This window comes from Anomaloglossus baeobatrachus, chromosome 3, assembly GCF_048569485.1.
Source record: "Anomaloglossus baeobatrachus isolate aAnoBae1 chromosome 3, aAnoBae1.hap1, whole genome shotgun sequence".
NCBI classification, from domain to species: domain Eukaryota; kingdom Metazoa; phylum Chordata; class Amphibia; order Anura; family Aromobatidae; genus Anomaloglossus; species Anomaloglossus baeobatrachus.
The window spans coordinates 497,584,269-497,606,396 of NC_134355.1; the positions used below are offsets into that span (position 1 = coordinate 497,584,269).

The window sequence follows — 22,128 nt, forward strand, 5'->3', positions numbered from 1 at the left end:
GCCACCTGGGAGACACACCAAACACGTGGAAGAAGGTGCTCTGGTCAGATGAAACCAAAATCAAACTATTTGGGCACAATGCTAAATGATATGTTCGGCGTAAAAGCAACACAGCTCTTCACCCTGAACACATCATCCCCACTGTCAAACATGGTGGTGGCAGCATCATGGTTTGGGCCTGCTTTTCTTCAGCAAGGACAGGGAAGATGGTTAAAATTGATGTGAAGATGGATGGAGCCAAATACAGGACCATTCTTGAAGGAAACCTGTTGGAGTCTGCAAAAGACCTGAGACTGGGACGGAGATTTGCCTTCTAACAAGACAATGATCCCAAACATAAAGCAAAATTTACAATGGAATGGTTCACAAATAAACATATCCAGGTGTTTGAATGGCCAAGTCAAAGTCCAGACCTGAATCCAATTGAGAATCTGTGGAAAGAGCTGAAAACCACTGTTCACAAACGCTCTCCATCCAACTTCACTCAGCTTGAGCTGTTTGTAAAAGAAGAATGGGCAAGAATTTCAGTTTCTAGATGTGCAAAACTGATAGAGACATACCCAAGTGACTTGTGCTGTAATCGCAGCAAAAGGTGGTGCTACAAAGTATTAACTTAAAGGGGACGATTAATATTGCACGCCCCACATATCTGTTATTTATTTTTTAAAAAAAATTAACATAAGTAATAAATTTCGTTCACCTTCACAATTGTGTCCCACTTGTTGTTGATTCTTCAACATAACATTAAAATTTTTATCTTTATGTTTGAAGCCTGAAATGTGGGAAAAGGTTGACAGATTCAAGGAAGCCGAATACTTTCACTAGGTACTGTATAGTGTTAGTCATTACTACCACTTGTGGTATGATGGGTTTGTGTTTTTTTTCACCATTTCCCCCCACTTGGAATTTATTTTCCATTTTTTAGTACATTCTATGTTTAATATATGAATTATGTAATTTAAAGCTAGAATTCATGTTTTTTCTTTATCCGTATGCAAATTACATCTTTAAAGAGGAAGGGGGCTTGAACTCTAATGCCGCTTACAGGAAGTCAAATAGTCAAGTCAATATCAACCGTTTAATGCATCTTGTCATATGACTTAGGATACAAGCCAAATTAAAATCTCAATTTTCAGATACAATGTTTTGGGGTGCTGTCTCTCCTCAGTGTAAAGCATGAGCTCTGATTTGGCTGAATGAGAGGCCTCTGACTGATGGGGCAATGTTTTTCTTTGTGGAGAGTAATATGCCTTACATGGCAGTATAAGGAGACTTATAAGTCAAGCAATGCTCCTCTGGGAAACCAAATCTGAAAATAACCTCTTCAGAGATGACAGGACTAGAGTTGAGCGCGGTTCGCGGTTCGAGGTTCTCCAGTTCGCGGCTTGAGTGATTTTGGGGCTGTTCTAGATCGAACTAGAACTCGAGCTTTTTTGCTAAAGCTCGATAGTTCTAGATACGTTCGAGAATGGTTCTAGCAGCAAAAACAACAACTAATTCCTAGCTGGCTTTCCGCTGTAATAGTGTAAGTCACTCTGTGACTCACACTGTTATGACATTTCAGTGTATAGTGTGCGGGAACAGCGCATTCAGATCACTGCTGTTTGTATAATGGCGATCGCCATTTTTTTTTTTTCCTTGTCTTCCTTCCCTAAGCGCGCGCGTGTAGTGGGGCGGGCCAGCATGTCAGCCAATCCCAGACACACACACAGCTAAGTGGACTTTTAGCCAGAGAAGCAATGGCATGTGTGATAGGATGTCCATGTCACATGTCCCTGCATTATAAAACCGGACATTCTCCTCCAGCACGCCATTATCTGCCTTCTGCGTCCTTGGTGTCAGACATCACTGGCGCAGCTCCTATCGCCGATACTGCTGTATACGCTCCATACACAGCGCTGGACAGCCTAGGGATAGCACTTTCTATCAGTCCTTTGAAGGGCTCATACCGGCAGGGTCAGAGCCATAGGTGACAAAGTTTAAAACAGAGTTTAACAGCTACACAAGATGACAGCGTCAGTGTAGCTAAGGTCAGGGATTTCCTCGCTGCATTCCCCCATTAGGAGAGATAGAAAAGCAGGCTTCCTTTCCTCTACCCAGAGACCCACAACCCTGCCACTGTACCCTCCTGCCCTTTGCACACTCAAACTCATTGTTACTAAGCCATTATACTAGCAAACACTGAGTGAACCTAGTGGCATCCTAAACGTGGCTGTTGGACTACTGTATTGCCCCAGTAGTGCAAAGATATTTGCAGCACGTCTGCCTGCATTGCACACTAAAACTCATTGTTACTAAGCCATTATACTAGCAAACACTGAGTGAACTTAGTGGCATCCTAAACAAGGCTGTTGGACTGCTGTATTGCCCCAGTAGTGCAAAGATATTTGCAGCATGTCTGCCTGCATTACAAACTAAAACTCATTGTTACTAAGCCATTATAATAGCAAACACTGAGTGAACTTAGTGGCATCCTAAACGTGGCTATTGGACTTCTGTATAGTCCCACTAGTGCAAAGATATTTGCAGCACGTCTGCCTGCATTGCACACTCCAACTCATTGTTACTAAGCCATTATACTGAGTTAACTTAGTAGAATCCTAAACGTGGCTATTGGACTTCTGTATAGTCCCACTAGTGCAAAGATATTTGCAGCACGTCTGCCTGCATTGCACACTCCAAGTCATTGTTACTAAGCCATTATACTAGCAAACACTGAGTGAACTTAGTGGCATCCTAAACGTGGCTATTGGACTTCTGTATAGTCCCACTAGTGCAAAGATATTGTCACGGCCGGGCGGTCGGGTAGACCCAGGAGGTGGATCCACTGGACCGGACTCTAAGATGGTGGTAAGGAGTCCGGCAGCTGAAGCACTGAAGGGCGGCAGAACAGTCCGTGCAAGTGAGGGCAGCGGAGGAGTCCCTGGGACCACGGAGTCACAGATGGTGGTACTGGTGACGTAGCTCAGGTTCGGAAGCCGAGATGATAGTAGGCGGGGTCCGGAACCTCTGGAGCGGGATGACGGGTCACCGCAGGGATCCGAGATGGTACGGACTGTCAGTTGGCAGACGGACAGCGTGCGGGGTTCAGGACACGGCAGACTGGATGGCGCGGCAGGTACGGCTCTACAAAGAGAGATAGGTGAGTATAGGCACATAAACACCAGGAGACCTGACTCCTAGCTCAGGGAACACGAAGATCAGGCCCCGCCCCCTTGGACAATGACCCCCTATATACCCTGTACCTGTGCAACCTCATTTCCTGTTAATGGACGCTGGCCCTTTAAGAAAGGGTCAGTGACCGCGCGCGCGCCCTAATGCGCATGCGCGCCGCCCGAGTGCCAGAAGCCAGGGAAGGAGGCTGCGAGGAGGACGCAGGGGAGCCGGCCAGGTCCAGGGAAGCTGTCGGGCGCCGGGATCGGGGTCCAGGGACCCTGGGACGGACGGGATCCGGTGGCTGGAGAGCGGGGAGCGTGGCAGGTGAGCCGGGGAGCGGGGGTGAGGACCCGGGAAGCGTGACAGTACCCCCCCCCCCCACGCCCCCCTCCCCGCAACCGGGACATGAAGGCACGGATAAGAGGAGTGCCCACGTTCTCCCTGGGCTCCCAAGACCTATCCTCAGGACCATACCCCTCCCAGTCCACCAGGAAGAACTGCCGACCTCGTACGGTCTTCATGGCCACGATATCCCTTACCGCATAGATGTCATCATCGGCAATAGGTGGAGGAGCCGGACTGGCAGCAGCGGAGAAAGGACCAAGGACAACCGGCTTGAGCAGGGAGACGTGGAATGAGTTGGGTATCCTCATCGTGGCCGGGAGCTGTAGCTTGTAGGATACCTCATTGATCTTGCGGAGGACCTTAAACGGCCCGATGTAGCGAGGACCCAGCTTGTAGGACGGTATCTTCAATCGGATGTACTGGGAAGCAAGCCAGACCAGGTCACCAGGAGAGAAACACGGAGGATCCAGACGTCTCTTGTCAGCGTGTTTCTTCATCCGCTGGGAAGCGCGCCCAAGGGACGCCTTGACAGAGTCCCAAATGGTAGCAAAGTCACGGACAGCAGTATCAGCAGCCGGGACATCCGATGAAGGGGATATAGGCAGCGGGACGGCGGGCTGAAGTCCGTAAACAACATGGAAGGGTGATTTGGAGGATGACTCACTGACGTGGTGGTTATGGGCGAATTCAGCCCAAGGCAGAAGCGAGGACCAGTCGTCGTGATGGGCGTTGACATAGTGACGTAGGTATGAGGTCAAGATTTGATTGACCCTCTCCACTTGGCCATTAGACTGAGGATGGTAAGCAGAGGAAAAGTCCAGAGTCACTCCCAGATGTTTGCATAGAGCCCTCCAGAAGCGGGAGGTGAACTGGGTTCCTCTGTCGGACACGATGTGGGATGGAAAGCCATGCAAGCGAAAGATGTGATGTATATAGGCTTCCGCGAGTTCCTGAGCTGAGGGCAGTCCGGCCATAGGAACGAAGTGGGCCATTTTGGAGAATCGATCAACCACGACCCATATGACTGTGTGCCCGGAGGATAATGGCAAGTCCGTAATAAAGTCCATAGCTATGTGTTGCCACGGGACTGAGGGTATCGGCAGAGGCAGAAGACGGCCATGGGGCAAGTGGTTGGGCGTCTTGTTCCTGGCACAGGAGGAGCAGGCAGAGACAAAAGCAGCGACGTCCGTGCGAAGGGATGGCCACCAGTAATGGCGTACAATCGCACCCCATGTTCTCTTCTGGCCTGCATGGCCGGCTGTTTTTGATGCATGACCCCAGTGTAACACTTTTTGCCTGTCGGTCTCAGAGACATAGGTCTTCCCGGGCGGTATCTGGGCTAGAGTGACAGGGGCCACCGGAACGATGTTGCTAGGACAGATGATGGGTTGGGTAGTCGCTTCCTCCTGCTCCATGGGCATGAAAGACCTGGACAAGGCATCAGCGCGTACATTCTTGTCCGCGGGTCGGAAGTGAAGCTGAAAGTCAAACCTGGCAAAGAATAAAGACCACCTGGCTTGCCGTGGGTTCAGTCGCTGAGCGGACCGCAGGTATTCCAAGTTCTTGTGGTCAGTGTAAATTATCACGGGATACACTGCACCTTCCAGGAGGTAGCGCCATTCCTCCAGTGCCAGTTTGACTGCCAAGAGCTCTCGGTCCCCGATGGTGTAGTTGCGTTCAGACGCTGAGAAGCCCTTGGAGAAGAATCCGCAAGTCACCATCTTCCCGGAGGAGGATTTCTGCATGAGCACTGCTCCGGCTCCTGAGGAGGAGGCATCCACCTCCAAGGTGAACTGGCGGTTTAACTCCGGACGGTGGAGTACAGGAGAGGAAGCAAAAGCTCGCTTCAATGAGCCAAACGCGGCGTCGGCCGCAGGCGACCAGTCCTTTGGATTTGCCTCTTTCTTAGTCAAAGCGGAAAGTGGAGCAGTCAGAGCAGAGAAGTGAGGGATGAATTGGCGGTAGTAGTTGGCGAATCCCAGGAAGCGTTGGATTGCTTTCAGTCCAGAAGGGGGAGGCCAGTTGAGAATGGCGGAGACCTTCTTGGGATCCATCTGCAGTCCAGTCTCAGAGATGACGTACCCCAAAAAGGGGAGTGTAGACTGCTCAAAGACACACTTCTCATACTTTGCGTACAGGCGATTCTCTCTCAATCTTCGTAGAACCAGCTGTACGTGCTCTCTGTGGGTTGAGAGGTCCGGAGAGAAGACAAGGATGTCATCTAGATATACTACCACACAGGTGTAGAGGAGGTCTCGGAACACGTCGTTCACCAGTTCTTGGAAGACGGCAGGAGCATTACACAGGCCGAAGGGCATCACGCAGTACTCATAATGTCCATCGCGCGTATTGAACGCGGTCTTCCATTCGTCACCAGAGCGGATGCGCACCAGATTGTAAGCACCCCGAAGGTCCAGCTTGGTGAACACACGAGCCCCCCTAAGTCGGTCAAACAATTCGGGGATGAGCGGCAGAGGGTACTTGTTTTTGACTGTGATCTGATTCAGACCCCGGTAGTCGATGCAGGGGCGTAAATCGCCCTCTTTTTTCTTGACAAAGAAGAAACCTGCTCCAGCAGGAGAGGAGGACCTCCGAATGAATCCCCTTGCCAGGCTCTCTGAGATGTAAGCAGACATAGCCCTTGTTTCGGCTGGAGATAAAGGATATATCCGTCCTCGTGGTGGCGTTGTTCCAGGGAGCAGGTCGATGGCACAATCGTATGGACGATGTGGCGGCAGTACCTCGGATTCCTTTTTATCAAAGACATCCGCAAAGGTCCAATAGGCCGAGGGCAGCCCCGGTAGGTTCTCAGGAACCAGAGGTTGTCGGATGGGTTGTGTGGATTTTAGACATCTCTCATGACACGAAGAACCCCAGCGGGTGATGTCGCCTGTACCCCAGCTGACTGATGGTTCGTGGGCCCGTAACCATGGAAGACCCAGCAGGATCTGATGGGACATGTGAGGGAGGACGTAGAAGGCGATGGTCTCGGTGTGAAGAGCACCGATCCGCAGTTCAACCGGCCTGGTGGTCCAGGAGATGGTGTCAGAAAGGGGTCTCCCATCTACAGAGGCAATCACCAGGGGCTTGTTGAGTGGAATAACAGGCACTTGGTATTTGTCCACGGTGGCTTGCTGGATGAAATTGCCTGCTGCCCCGGAATCGAGGTAGGCCTCAGCCGTGAACCGCGTCTCTCCCGTTGTCACTTGCACGGTCCATGTGACCGGATCAGAGAGAGTCCCAGCACCTAGGGTGGCCTCTCCTACCAACCCTAGGCTTTGGAGTTTCCCGGCCTTTCCGGACAGGAACGGAGGAGGTGTGTGTCCTCACCACAGTAAAAGCAGAGGCCCTTAGCGAGCCGCTCTGCTCGTCGTTGTTCGGACTGCCGTATCCGGTCAATCTGCATGGGCTCGTGGACGGGAATCCCAGCGGTAGAAGACTGAGGTACGGAGGTCTTCTGTGGAGGAGAGGGATGCCGGACTGGACGTCTCTCCCGAGACAGCTCTTTGGAGCGCTCCTGAAAACGGATGTCTACTCGAGTTGCTAGGGCAATCAGGGCATCTAGGGTGGAGGGCACGTCACGGCCCGCCAACTCGTCTTTGATGCGGCTTGAGAGACCCTCCCAGAAGGCGGCTGTTAGGGCCTCATTATTCCAGCTGAGTTCTGAAGCCAACGTGCGGAAACGAATGGCGTATTGGCCCACCGTCAGTGTTCCTTGACGCAAGCGGAGAAGGGATGAAGCAGACGCAGAGGCGCGTCCCGGCTCGTCAAAAGTGCTGCGAAAGGCCTGCAGGAACTCTTGAAGATCCTTGGTCATAGGGTCCTCCTTTTCCCACAAGGGGTTCATCCACGCCAGCGCCTCGCCCTCCAGGTGAGACATTATAAAGGCGACCTTGGCTTGGTCAGAGGCGAACAGATGTGGCAGCTGCGTGAAATGAAGGGAACACTGGTTAATGAAGCCCCTGCAGGTCTTGGGATCTCCAGCATAACGAGGTGGTGAAGCCAACCGGAGTTGGGAAGCACCCGACGAGGCTGCCACTGGTGCGGGAGCCGTGGATTGTCCATTGGAGGACCTGGGTGCCGCAGGCGTCATGGAAGCTTGTAACGTGTACAGGCGGGTGTCCACGGAGGTCATAAATTGCAGCATGCGGGTCTGGACTTCACGCTGGCGTTGGAGTTCCTCTTGCAGGGCCAATAGTGCTGCAGCGGGATCCATGGCCTGATCTTACTGTCACGGCCGGGCGGTCGGGTAGACCCAGGAGGTGGATCCACTGGACCGGACTCTAAGATGGTGGTAAGGAGTCCGGCAGCTGAAGCACTGAAGGGCGGCAGAACAGTCCGTGCAAGTGAGGGCAGCGGAGGAGTCCCTGGGACCACGGAGTCACAGATGGTGGTACTGGTGACGTAGCTCAGGTTCGGAAGCCGAGATGATAGTAGGCGGGGTCCGGAACCTCTGGAGCGGGATGACGGGTCACCGCAGGGATCCGAGATGGTACGGACTGTCAGTTGGCAGACGGACAGCGTGCGGGGTTCAGGACACGGCAGACTGGATGGCGCGGCAGGTACGGCTCTACAAAGAGAGATAGGTGAGTATAGGCACATAAACACCAGGAGACCTGACTCCTAGCTCAGGGAACACGAAGATCAGGCCCCGCCCCCTTGGACAATGACCCCCTATATACCCTGTACCTGTGCAACCTCATTTCCTGTTAATGGACGCTGGCCCTTTAAGAAAGGGTCAGTGACCGCGCGCGCGCCCTAATGCGCATGCGCGCCGCCCGAGTGCCAGAAGCCAGGGAAGGAGGCTGCGAGGAGGACGCAGGGGAGCCGGCCAGGTCCAGGGAAGCTGTCGGGCGCCGGGATCGGGGTCCAGGGACCCTGGGACGGACGGGATCCGGTGGCTGGAGAGCGGGGAGCGTGGCAGGTGAGCCGGGGAGCGGGGGTGAGGACCCGGGAAGCGTGACAGATATTTGCAGCACGTCTGCCTGCATTGCACACTCCAACTCATTGTTACTAAGCCATTATACTAGCAAACACTGAGTGAACTTAGTGGCATCCTAAACGTGGCTGTTGGACTGCTGTATTGCCCCAGTAATGCAAAGATATTTGCAGCACGTCTGCCTGCATTGCACACTCCAACTCATTGTTACTAAGCCATTATACTAGCAAACACTGAGTGAACTTAGTGGCATCCTAAACGTGGCTATTGGACTTCTGTATAGTCCCACTAGTGCAAAGATATTTGAAGCACGTCTGCCTGCATTGCACACTCCAACTCATTGTTACTAAGCCATTATACTAGCAAACACTGAGTGAACTTAGTGGCATCGTAAACGTGGCTGTTGGACTGCTGTATTGCCCCAGTAGTGCAAAGATATTTGCAGCACGTCTGCCTGCATTGCACACTCCAACTCATTGTTACTAAGCCATTGTACTAGTAAACACTGAGTGAACTTAGTGGCATCCTAAACGTGGCTATTGGACTTCTGTATAGTCCCACTAGTGCAAAGATATTTGCAGCACGTCTTCCTGCATTGCACACATCAACTCATTGTTACTAAGCCGTTAAACTAGCAAACACTGAGTGAACTTAGTACCATCCTAAACGTGGCTATTGGACTTCTGTATAGTCCCACTAGTGCAAAGATATTTGCAGCATGTCTGCCTGCATTGCACACTCCAACTCATTGTTACTAAGCCATTATATTAGCAAACACTGAGTGAACTTAGTGGCATCCTAAACGTGGCTGTTGGACTGCTGTATTGCCCCAGTAGTGCAAAGATATTTGCAGCACGTCTGCCTGCATTGCACACTAAAACTCATTGTTACTAAGCCATTATACTAGCAAACACTGAGTGAACTTAGTGGCATCCTAAACGTGGCTATTGGACTTCTGTATAGTCCCACTAGTGCAAAGATATTTGCAGCATGTCTGCCTGCATTGCACACTCCAACTCATTGTTACTAAGCCATTATACTAGCAAACACTGAGTGAACTTAGTGGCATCATAAACGTGGCTATTGGACTTTTGTATAGTCCCACTAGTGCAAAGATATTTTCAGCACGTCTGCCTGCATTGCACACTAAAACTCATTGTTACTAAGCCATTATACTAGCAAACACTGAGTGAACTTAGTGGCATCCTAAACGTGGCTATTGGACTACTGTATATTCCCACTAGTGAAAAGATATTTGCAGCACGTCTGCCTGCATTGCACACACCAACTCATTGTTACTAAGGCATTATACCAGCAAACACTAAGTGAAATTAGTGGCATCCTAAACGTGGCTATTGGACTTTTGTATAGTCCCACTAGTGCAAAGATATTTGCAGCACGTCTGCCTGCATTGCACACTCCAACTCATTGTTACTAAGCCATTATACTAGCAAACAATGAGTGAACTTAGTACCATCCTAAACGTGGCTATTGGACTTCTGTATAGTCCCACTAGTGCAAAGATATTTGCAGCACGTCTGCCTGCATTGCACACTCCAACTCATTGTTACTAAGCCATTATACTAGCAAACACTGAGTGAACTTAGTGGCATCCTAAACGTGGCTATTGGACTTCTGTATAGTCCCACTAGTGCAAAGATATTTGCAGCACGTCTGCCTGCATTGCACACTCCAACTTATTGTTACTAAGCCATTATACTAGCAAACACTGAGTGAACTTAGTGGCATCCTAAACGTGGCTATTGGACTTCTGTATAGTCCCACTAATGCAAAGATATTTGCAGCACGTCTGCCTGCATTGCACACTCCAACTCATTGCTACTAAGCCATTATACTAGCAAACACTGAGTGAACTTAGTGGCATCGTAAACGTGGCTGTTGGTTTGCTGTATTGCCCCAGTAGTGCAAAGATATTTGCAGCACGTCTGCCTGCATTGCACACTCCAACTCATAGTTACTAAGCCATTATACTAGCAAACACTGAGTGAACTTAGTGGCATCCTAAACGTGGCTATTGGACTTCTGTATTGCCCCACTAGTGCAAAGATATTTGCAGCACGTCTGCCTGCATTGCACACTCCAACTCATTGTTACTAAGCCATTATACTAGCAAACACTGAGTGAACTTTGTACCATCCTAATTGTGGCTATTGGACTTCTGTATAGTCCCACTAGTGCAAAGATATTTGCAGCACGTCTGCCTGCATTGCACACTCCAACTCATTGTTACTAAGCCATTATACTAGCAAACACTGAGTGAACTTAGTGGCATCCTAAACGTGGCTGTTGGACTGCTGTATTGCCCCAGTAGTGCAAAGATATTTGCAGCACGTCTGCCTGCATTGCACTCTAAAACTAATTGTTACTAAGCCATTATACTAGCAAACACTGAGTGAACTTAGTGGCATCCTAAACGTGGCTATTGGATTCTGTATAGTCTCACTAGTGCAAAGATATTTGCAGCACGTCTGCCTGCATTGCACACTCCAACTCATTGTTACTAAGCCATTATACTAGCAAACACTGAGTGAACTTAGTGGCATCCTAAACGTGGCTATTGGACTTCTGTATAGTCCCACTAGTGCAAAGATATTTGCAGCACGTCTGCCTGCATTGCACACTCCAACTCATTGTTACTTAGTTATTATACTAGCAAACACTGAGTGAACTTAGTGGCATCCTAAACGTGGCTATTGGACTTCTGTATAGTCCCACTAGTGCAAAGATATTTGCAGCACGTCTGCCTGCATTGCACACTCCAACTCATTGTTACTAAGCCATTATACTAGCAAACACTGAGTGAACTTAGTGGCATCCTAAACGTGGCTATTGGACTTCTGTATAGTTTCAATGTTGCAAAGATATTTTCAGCACGTCTGCCTGCATTGCAAACTCCAACTCATTGTTACTAAGCCATTATACTAGCAAACACTGAGTGAACTTAGTGGCATCCTAAACGTGGCTATTGGACTTCTGTATAGTCCCACTAGTGCAAAGATATTTGCAGCACGTCTGCCTGCATTGCACACTCCAACTCATTGTTACTTAGTTATTATACTAGCAAACACTGAGTGAACTTAGTGGCATCCTAAACGTGGCTATTGGACTTCTGTATAGTCCCACTAGTGCAAAGATATTTGCAGCACGTCTGCCTGCATTGCACACTCCAACTCATTGTTACTAAGCCATTATACTAGCAAACACTGAGTGAACTTAGTGGCATCCTAAACGTGGCTATTGGACTTCTGTATAGTTTCAATGTTGCAAAGATATTTTCAGCACGTCTGCCTGCATTGCAAACTCCAACTCATTGTTACTAAGCCATTATACTAGCAAACACTGAGTGAACTTAGTGGCATCCTAAACGTGGATGTTGGACTTCTGTATAGTCCCACTAGTGCAAAGATATTTGCAACACGTCTGCCTGCATTGCACACTCCAACTCATTGTTACTAAGCCATTATACTAGCAAACACTGAGTGAACTTAGTGGCATCTTAAACGTGGCTATTGGACTTCTGTATAGTCCCACTAGTGCAAAGATATTTGCAGCACGTCTGCCTGCATTGCACACTCCAACTCATTGTTACTAAGCCATTATACTAGCAATTTATGCTGCCAGTTTAAGGGCCGTAGTTGTATTGTCAGGGATAATTATTCTTTATTATTCTGCTGTTAATAAAACTAGACCACCGCTGCAATCTACACCACCTCTCAATTTTTACTACCAAATTTTAAGTGCACAATCTTGTCGCAATCAACATGAGTGGCAAAATGACAGATGCTGGTGGAAAGGGGAAGAGTCGTGTTGGAAAAGGAAAAAAAGGGTTTGTCCGTGGGGAAGGTGGCAAAGATCCATTAACATCTGCTGAAGATAGACCATCTACCAGCAAAAGTAAGATGTCTACTACTTACCGTGGACAATCCGATGTGCTCCCTTTTTTACGGACACGAACAACAGAAACAAAGGTAGATGATGATGGCCAAAAAAGGAAAATGCTTGAATGGATCTCAAGTGGTCCAACAAGTGCCCTCTCAGCCACCTCAACTACCGCATCCAAAAAACACCAGTCCTCTAAGTTGTCATCCCAATCAAACTTGCTTTCTCCCATCTCTGAAGTCTCCATCAGCCCTGCACAGTATGGTGGAAGTGAGATGGCTGAGTCTGCAGAGCTGTTCAGTCACACTATAGCCTGGGAATCAGAGGTCTGCTCCCAAGCTACAGTGGGTACAGATCAGGAAATGGTCTGCAGTGATGCCCAGAAACTTTGTGACTCTGATTCAGGCCATGAGGACGAAGTTTCTGAGCATAATGTTGACCCTTTGTCACAAACTGTAACACCTGTGGTTATAGACAATGAGGAACATACTGATGACGATGAGACGCAGATACCAGATTGGGATGGCAACTTAAATATTCGGTCAGGGCAAGAAGAGGCTTGGTCTGAGGGTGAGGGGAGTGCAAACACAACAATTGATGAGGAAGTTTTAGATCCCACCTACTGTCAACCCACAGTCAGGCACTCGAGGAGGTTATCAGAGGCGGTGGAGGAGGATGCAACCGACGACGAAGTTACCTTGCGCCTTCCTGGACAGAGTCGGAGCACTGGTAGCACGTCTACAACTGCATCATCAGCCACCACTCTGCCTCTGAGCACTAGTCGGGGGTGCTCAGCAGGTCGCATGCCCTCTAAGCCTTGCCTAGCCTGGTCCTTTTTTGACATAGAAAAAGATCGCCCAAATTATGTGATGTGTAAAATTTGTCGTGTTTCTGTTAGTAGAGATCAAAACCTCAGCAGTTTGACAACTTCTTCCATGAATCGTCACATGAATAAATATCATAGGTCCCAGTGGGAAGCTCACCGTGCTGCAACACGGCCTAGCGGAGCGAACCATCCAGGGCCTGCCCCTTCCAGTGCATCCACGTTCTCTTCATCTTCTAGGACTGTGGGGACAGCTGTCACACCTGGTTTTCCACGCACAACTTCCACCACTGTAACCGCAACAGGCAGTTTGCTTGGTAGGTCGTCAGTTGGTTTGGAAGGGGAAACAAGTGCGTGTGTACAGCTCTCTCAGACATCGATAGCACCAACGTTGGATGAAGGCAACATCATGTCTCTGACTGCACTTTCCTCACAAACCTGCATTTTTTTTCAGGGACACCCTACTCAACACCGTCTACACACAGCAGCCAGATCTCTGTCCCTCAGATGTGGACAAATAAAAGGCCATTTCCTGCGACCCATGACAAAGCTAAGAGGTTGACTTTATCCCTCTGTAAGCTCTTGGCTGCCGAAATGCTGCCTTTCTGCCTGGTGGACACACAGGATTTTAAAGACCTTATGTCTGTCGCTGTGCCCCAGTACCAGATGCCCAGTCGCCACTACTTCTCTAAGAAAGGTGTGCCCGCGCTACACCAGCATGTCGCACACAACATCACCGCTTCCTTGAGAAACTCTGTGTGTGAACGGGTGCATTGTACCACCGATACTTGGACCAGTAAGCATGGACAGGGACGTTACATGTCGCTGACTGGGCACTGGGTAACTATGGTGATAGATGGTGAAGGGTCTGCTGCACAAGTCTTGCCATCCCCACGACTTGTGTGTCAATCCTCTGTCTGTCCAAGTTCCGCCACTGCTTCTGCCTCCTCCACCTCATCTGTGTCCTCCACCTCCGCCCCAAGCCTGCCTGGTTAGGCCACCAGCGTTCTCACTGCGCAGAAGGAATCACGCACCCCTCATTACTATGCTGGCAGCAGAGCGCAACGTCATCAGGCGGTCTTTAGCTTGACATGTCTTGGGAATAAGAGTCACACAGCTGAGGAGTTGTGGTCAGCTCTGTGGTCCGAGTTTAATAAATGGTTATCTCCACTCAACCTGCAGCCTGGTAAGGTCGTGTGCTACAATGCTGCAAACCTGGGTGCGGCCCTTCGCCTAGGCAAGGTGACACACGTACCTTGTATGGCTCACGTGTTGAACCTTGTTGTCCAGCAATTTTTAACACACTATCCCGGCCTAGATGGCCTTCTGACCAGGGCACGAAAACTGTCTGCTCACTTCCGCCGTTCAAGCGCCGCAGCTGAGCGACTTGCATCGCTCCAGATGTCTTTCGGCCTGCCGGTTCATCGCCTGAAATGCGATGTGCCGACACGCTGGAATTCGACTCTCCACATGTTACAGCGACTGTGGCAGCACCGCCGAGCCCTGGTGCCATACGTCATGACGTATAGCCTGGGCCAATGAGATGCAGAGGTGGGGAAGATCACCCTGACGGAGTGTTCTCAGATCAAGGACCTATGCACCTTTCTGCACAGTTTCGACATGGCAACGAATATGTTTAGCACTGACAATGCCATTATCAGCATGACAATTCCAGTCATTTCCATGCTGGAGCACACACTAAACACTATTCGGAGTCAGGGGGTGGGACAACAGGAAGGGGAGGAACTACAGGAGGATTCATATGCGCAAGACATAACAACATCTCCAAGGTCCAGACGTTCATCATCACCAACGCGGCAGGCATGGGACCATGGGGGACAGGGATCAACAAGGGCGCATGGTAGCAGGCGAAATGTTGAGGAAGGTGCAGGAGAACATGAAGAAATGGAGGACGAACTGTCCATGGACATGGAAGACTCAGTGGATGAGGGAGACCTTGGTCAAATTTCAGTTGAAAGAGGTTGGGGGGAGATGTCAGAGGAAGAAAGAACGGTTAGCACCTCTATGCCACAAAAACAGCGTGGACTTGGTCCGCATGGCTGCGCAAGACACATGAGTGCTTTCTTGCTGCACTACCTCCAACATGACCCTCGTATTGTCAAAATTAGAAGTGATGATGACTACTGGCTTGCCACACTATTAGATCCCCGGTACAAGTCCAAAGTTTGTGACATAATTCCAGCCATAAAAAGGGACGCATGTATGCAGGAGTATCAGCAGAAGCTGTTACTCGATCTTAGCTCGGCTTTTCCACCAAACAACCGTGCAGGCGCAGGGAGTGAATCTCCCAGTTGTAACTTGACAAACATGGGACGGTCTCGTCATCTTCAACAGTCTACCCGTACCAGTAGGACTGTATCTGGTGCTGGTAACAGCAATTTTATGGAATCTTTTCATAAATTTTTTAGACCCTCCTTTGCAAGGCCAACAGAGACAACAAGTCTAACACATAGTCAACGGCTGGAGAGGATGATACAGGAGTATCTCCAAATGAACATCGATGCCATGACTTTGCAAATGGAGCCTTGCTCATTTTGGGCTTCAAATCTTGAAAAACGGCCAGAGCTCTCCACTTACGCCTTGGAGATTTTGTCGTGTCCAGCTGCCAGCGTTGTCTCTGAACGTGTCTTCAGTGCTGCTGGGTGTGTGCTGACAGATAAGCGCACGCGTCTGTCCAGTGACAATGTGGACAGACTAACGTTCATCAAAATGAACAAGTCATGGATCCACAAGGAATTTACTACCCCTGTGTCATCCTGGGGAGAGTAAATGCTTGTGGATTTGGAATGTGCTTGATGCAAATCAAAACATCCTGTTTGCAACTAAGGCACAAGTGCTGCCACTGATGGGGTGTCTGTGTGGCCCAATTTTTTGAAAAAAGGGAGACTCCGCTTGGAGTAACCCTTACTTACATTGTTTTTAAAAATGATACAAGATGAACAGAGCTGGGATCAGGAAAGACTTTGCTACCTACCCCGGTGTCATCCTGGGGACAGTTAATTATGGCGTATTTTTGAATATGCTTGATGCAAATTAAAACATCCTGTTTGCAACTAGGGCACAAGTGCTAGCACTGATGGGGTGTCTGTGTGGCCCAATTTTTTGAAAAAAGGGAGACTCCGCTTGGAGTAACCCTTGCTTGCTGTGTTTTTTAAAAATGATCCAAGATGAACAGAGCTGGGATCAGGAAAGACTTTGCTACCTACCCCGGAGTCATCCTGGGGACGGTTAAGAATGGCGTATTTTTGAATGTGCTTGATGCAAATCTAGCTGTGAAGTGTACAACTGGGGCACAAGTGCTGCCACTGAATAGGTGGGTGTGTGTGGGGCACAATTTTTGGAAAAAAAGGGAGACTCCGCTTGGAGTAACCCTTACATACATTGTTTTTAAAAATGATCCAAGATGAACAGAGCTGGGATCAGGAAAGACTTTGCTACCTACCCCGGTGTCATCCTGGGGACAGTTAATTATGGCGTATTTTTGAATGTGCTTGATTCAAATCAAAACATCCTGTTTGCATCTAGGGCACAAGTGCTGCCACAAATGGGGTGTCTGTATGGCCCAATTTTTTGAAAAAAGGGAGACTCCGCTTGGAGTAACCCTTGATTGCTGTGTATTTTTAAAAGGAGCCAAGATGAACAAGTCATGGTTTAGCAAAGACTTTGCTACCTACCCCGGTGTCATCCTGGGGACGGTTAAGGATGGCGTATTTTTGAATGTGCTTGATGCAAATCTAGCTGTGAAGTGTACAACTAGGGCACAAGTGCTGCCACAGAAGGGGTTAGTGTCTGTGTGGCCCACTTTTTTGAAAAAAGGGAGACTCCACTTGGAGTAACCCTTGCTTGCTGTGTTTTTTAAAAATGATCCAAGATGAACAAGTCATGGTTCAGCAAAGACTTTGCTACCTACCCCGGAGTCATCCTGGGGACGGTTAAGAATGGCGTATTTTTGAATGTGCTTGATGCAAATCTAGCTGTGAAATGTACAACTGGGGCACAAGTGCTGCCACTGAAGGGGTGGGTGTCTGTGTGGCCCAATTTTTGGAAAAAAGGGAGACTCCGCTTGGAGTCACCTTGCGGTGTTTAACATGATTTTAGAAGGGCGTGCCATGCCTATATCTGTGTCTCCTCCTCTTTTTCCTTGTCCAGCTCTTTTGTTTTCGCATGAGTGTATGTCCTTGTCACTTTCCTATGTGTTTGTGTTGTGTTGTGAGTTGTTTGTCACCTTTTGGACACCTTTGAGGGTGTTTTCTAGGTGTTTTTATGTGTTTGTGATTGCCTGCCATTGTTTCCTATGCGGTTCGAGTTCGGTTCGTCGAACGTTCGACGAACTGAACTCGAACGGGACCTCCGTTCGGCGAACCAACCTCGAGCCGAACCGCGACCGGTTCGCTCATCTCTAGACAGCACTTTAAATCTAGGGCCACCTATTAGAAGTAGCAATCCTAAAAGTCTACATCAATTTATTCATTCATAACCTGAAAGTGCCACACTTTCTAAACAGTTTTTAGAATTAAAAATGTTGAAATATTGTAAGAATGTTAAATATTTTATTTTCTTTAATATTTTTCAGAGACAAGATCCTGTTAGTTTTGATGAACCATTTAAAGACATATCCAGAAATGTTCTGAATATTAGATATAAACTCCTGCCGTATCTATACACATTAATGTATGAAGCACATACAGAAGGCTCTACTGTTATTCGTCCCTTATTGCATGAGTAAGTATTTATGGAAAAAGTGTCTAACAATCTAACAATACCACAACATGTCTTACATTAAAAAAATATCAATAGCTATAAAATAATAGTACATCAAGGGCTTGATTTGTAATACATGACTGCAATTTCACCACGTTTTTTTCCTTTCTCTTATACTCATTATCTAGTTGATGATATATGTTTTATAAATGCCTCTTATAACTTACAAAGCGATATGGCTTAACATGTAATATTGCTTATTTCTACTCATTAATTAAACCTATAAAGTGCTGCTCTCATAATTTTCATACGGTATTAAAGTGATATAATTAATAAATGTTTTCTTCCTTGTGACAAGATTTACTAACGATTCAGCAACTTGGGATATTTATGAGCAGTTCTTATGGGGACCAGCATTCATGATCAGTCCAGCTTTAAGACAGGTAAATATGTATTACTTTATAGCAAACTATACAGTTCATCGCATTACACAAAATTTAGTTCATAAAAATAAATATGATCAATTAATAGCCATACTAATTATTAGTTGTCATGTTAGTTTTTTAAAAAACATATTTTTAACTAATATCTGGTAACCAAAACTAAGAAACACTTATACACTCGCTGTTCTGCCCAATTTTTCTCTCTTGGAACAAATCTTCTTCTACCGTAACTCTTCCATACTGGCCGACATAACGTAAGGTCAAGACTAGAGAAACCTTAGAAGATTACATCACATTCTCATGCTCCAACTTTGGAAACTGAATGTAGTCAATATGTTTACATTGAGATATCAGACCAAAAATGTTGCAAATATAAATCATAGACATTCATCTTTATTTATAGATGATAAAAATAATTCAATGCAAATCACAATTGAGTTGAATTTTATGAATTTTATGTGATTGGTTATAGTCCTAGGAAACCTCAGTGTTAAATACAACTTTTTAGTTCATACCAACGAATTTAAATTTTTAGGAAAAATTTGGCTGATCAATGATTAACATAAAATATGTATAATTTAGTCATTTTGTATATTGACAAACATGTAACATTTTATACATTTATCAATAAACTCAAATAAGCAGCAGAATTACATCTTCTGATATAAAATTGTAGCTTTTTGAATGGAAATCCTTGTGGTTGCATGTAATTGCTGACAATTACTGAAACATAACAAATATGTTTTTCTGCTCTAGAATCAAATAGAAGTAGATGCCTATATACCAAATGCTCGATGGTATGACTATCATACGGTAAGAGTTTTTCATGCTACAATATTGTTCTTGCTAACTACTTTAAGAAATCAAAAGAGAATACATTTTGCAGACTAAGTCACCAATTACAAAACATTTCAGGACACATAAAAGGAAAAAAAAATATTATATATGTCTTCTTTTTTGTTTTTTAAATATTTTTTTCCCCAAAGAAAAAGCAATTAGCCTGTTATCTGCCAGTTCCACAGACTCTGCAAGAAACAGCTTCAGAAATGCTCAACCGCTGCTTCATTCACATGTATGATACATTCCAGTAAAATCTAGTAATAAAAATCTGTTTCCATCATAGGGTAATGTGGTTACTGAAAGGGGTAAAAAAGTGAAACTGAATGCGCCACTTGAAATCATTAATCTTCACGTTAGAGGTGGATATATCATACCATGGCAAGATCCTGCTAATAATACTGTTTTCAGGTGGGTAGGTTGCCGCATAATTAATTATTTTGGTTTGACTTTCACTTAGATTGTGCTGTAATTGTATAGATATAATAGCTGCCAACTTGACTCAAAATTAATAAGAATTGTTGTGCCATGAAAACAATATTTAACTTTTTTCTCATTAACCACTTCCTATAACTGATTGTAAAAGTAAGTACAATGAGGACTTGAAGAAGTCTGGGAACTTTAATTAAATGGGTCCTGTCACTGTGCCCAAGCAATGAGGACAGTAATAATACACACATAATACATAATCTTCACACATCTTCACACATAATACATATATCTTCTTTGTTTAAACTCCTGTATCGATGTTGTCATTGCCATAGGTGGCAAATGCCCAGAATACGTTCTTAAATATGCTACACTAAAATATTGCCATCATGGCCAAATACAACATATATGCAATAATCTCTTTAAGATTTTATTGAGGTTATAAACTCAATCTGCGCATCCACTACCAAAGACAATGACAGCGCTAATATAGGATTTTAACAAAGGTGGCAAGTTACTGAAAAAGCAGTGACCTCTCATTCAAACATCAGGGGCAGGCATCCTCAATGCACATGAAACAAATTAGAACAACACTTCAAATGGTGATAACAGAAAACGACAAAGTTGATTTTTTCTACAAAGTATCAATTTACTGTTACAGTGTCAATACAGCCATGTATTATTTAGACGCCAAATTTGTGCTGACAAGTAAATTTAAGTAGAGTTTTATTTCTTAAGTAGAGATGAGCAATGTTCGAATCGAACCGTTCGCCAATTTCAAATTCGAGTTGTTTTGGGTGATGTTCGAGACGTTCAACGAACTCGAATGATTTGCTTAATGTTCGACCGTTCGAGTTACCGATCGATAACGGTTCGATCACCAAAAGCGTAGCTAATTACTAGCTGGCTTTTCACTGTAATACTGTCAGTCACTGTTAATAATGATATTATCAAAATTCAGCGTATAGTGTGCGGGGGGGACGGGGTTTAGATTAGTGCTGCTGAGTGCTGAGAGAATGGCGAACGCCATTTTTTTTCCTAACCGCGCGTACAGTGGGGTGGGCCAGGTTGTCAGCTAATCACAGACACACACACAGCAAAGTGGATTTTGGCCAGAAAAGCAAGGGCATGTTTCATTGGCTGTTCATGTCACTTGTCCTTGCCCTATAAGACCCATCCATTTTCCCCATCACCGTCATTATCTCAGTGCTGCGGATGTGTGTCAGTCACCACTCCCGCTGCTTCTGTGGCCACTATACACTTATACAGTGCAATCTGCACATCGGTTTAGGGATTAGGGACTACTTGTAATTTCAGCCCTTTTCAGGGCTAGATTAGAGCAGTTCAAAGCCATTTTTGCTAAGCAGGTCTGTGCCAGTGCTGTGCAAGGGTTTTTTACAGCGTCTGTCTAAATTAGCTCAGGCAATTCCTTGGGGCATAGTATCAGCGTGTGTGATAGTCAGTAACATACCACTGCTTCCAAGAAAGGTACCCCACCTCTCCATTTTTACTAGCCAATTTTTAACTGCAGGTAGTCCCGGGAATTCTTTGGGGCATAGTATCAGTGTGTATGATAGCCAGTGATGTACCACTGCTGTCAAGAAAGCTACCCCACCTCTCCATTTCTACTAGCCAATTTTAAACTGCAAAAAGTGCAGGCAATTCTTTAAAGCATAGTATCAGTGTGTGTGATTGTCAGTGATGTTCCACTGCTGTCAAGAAAGCTACCCCACCTCTCCATCTCTAGTAGCCAATTTGTAACTGCTGCTAGTCCAGCCAATCTGTGAGGAAGGTGCAGGCGTAGATATAATGTTGCCTTCATCCAAAGGTGGTGCTCTCAATGTCTGAGTGCTCAACACCAGCAGCTGTTTCCACTTCCAAAACAACTGACGACCTGCCAATCACACTGTCTGTTGCGGGTAAAGAGGTGGAAGCTCTACGTCCAAAAGCATGTGTGACTGCTGTCCCCATAGTCACAGAGGATGAAGAGCACGCAGATGCACTTGATGGGGCAGACAGTGGTTGCACCACCCTGCTAGGCTGCATTGTAGCACAGTGACCTTCCCACTGCGACTTATTCTTCATTTAATGTTGTGTACAGGGTGGGCTCCCCAGTATACAGCAAAACCACACACCAGGAAAAAAACTCTAGGCAGTTGGATTGATAAATGATTGTTTAATTTTACCAAAACAAATGATAAAAACCATGCATAAAACAGAAAGACTAGAACAATCTATTCACAAGGCCAAAAGCTTACACCCCTATGCTGCGCCACTTGTAATGGCGATTTATACCGCCTTCTCACCAACCTTTGCCTAACCAAGGGACTGTCTAAACAGTCGCCTAATACCTGGTAATCCCTCTGGGTAGCCGGAGTAATTGTGTGTGTGTGCGAACACGACCTTCCAGTGGCGCAGCACAAGAGCTTACAACTTATCTACCTAAACATAGACAAAACCTATTAACCCCCCTGAATACTCTTGTTTGCTGAAGCCTCACAGATAAGGCAGATGATAAAAGTGGTATCAAACCA

The 22,128-nt window shown here is 46.7% G+C and overlaps 1 protein-coding gene across 1 annotated transcript in view; it reads left to right on the forward strand.

Moving 5' to 3' along the window:
- SI (sucrase-isomaltase) overlaps positions 1–22,128 on the forward strand; it is a 439,774-nt gene that overhangs the window by 397,816 nt on the left and 19,830 nt on the right. Inside the window, exons 64-67 of the mRNA XM_075340661.1 lie at positions 17,758–17,906; positions 18,244–18,328; positions 19,085–19,141; positions 19,452–19,576. Coding sequence (XP_075196776.1) covers positions 17,758–17,906; positions 18,244–18,328; positions 19,085–19,141; positions 19,452–19,576 — 416 coding nt within the window. The remainder of the gene's footprint in view (positions 1–17,757; positions 17,907–18,243; positions 18,329–19,084; positions 19,142–19,451; positions 19,577–22,128) is intronic.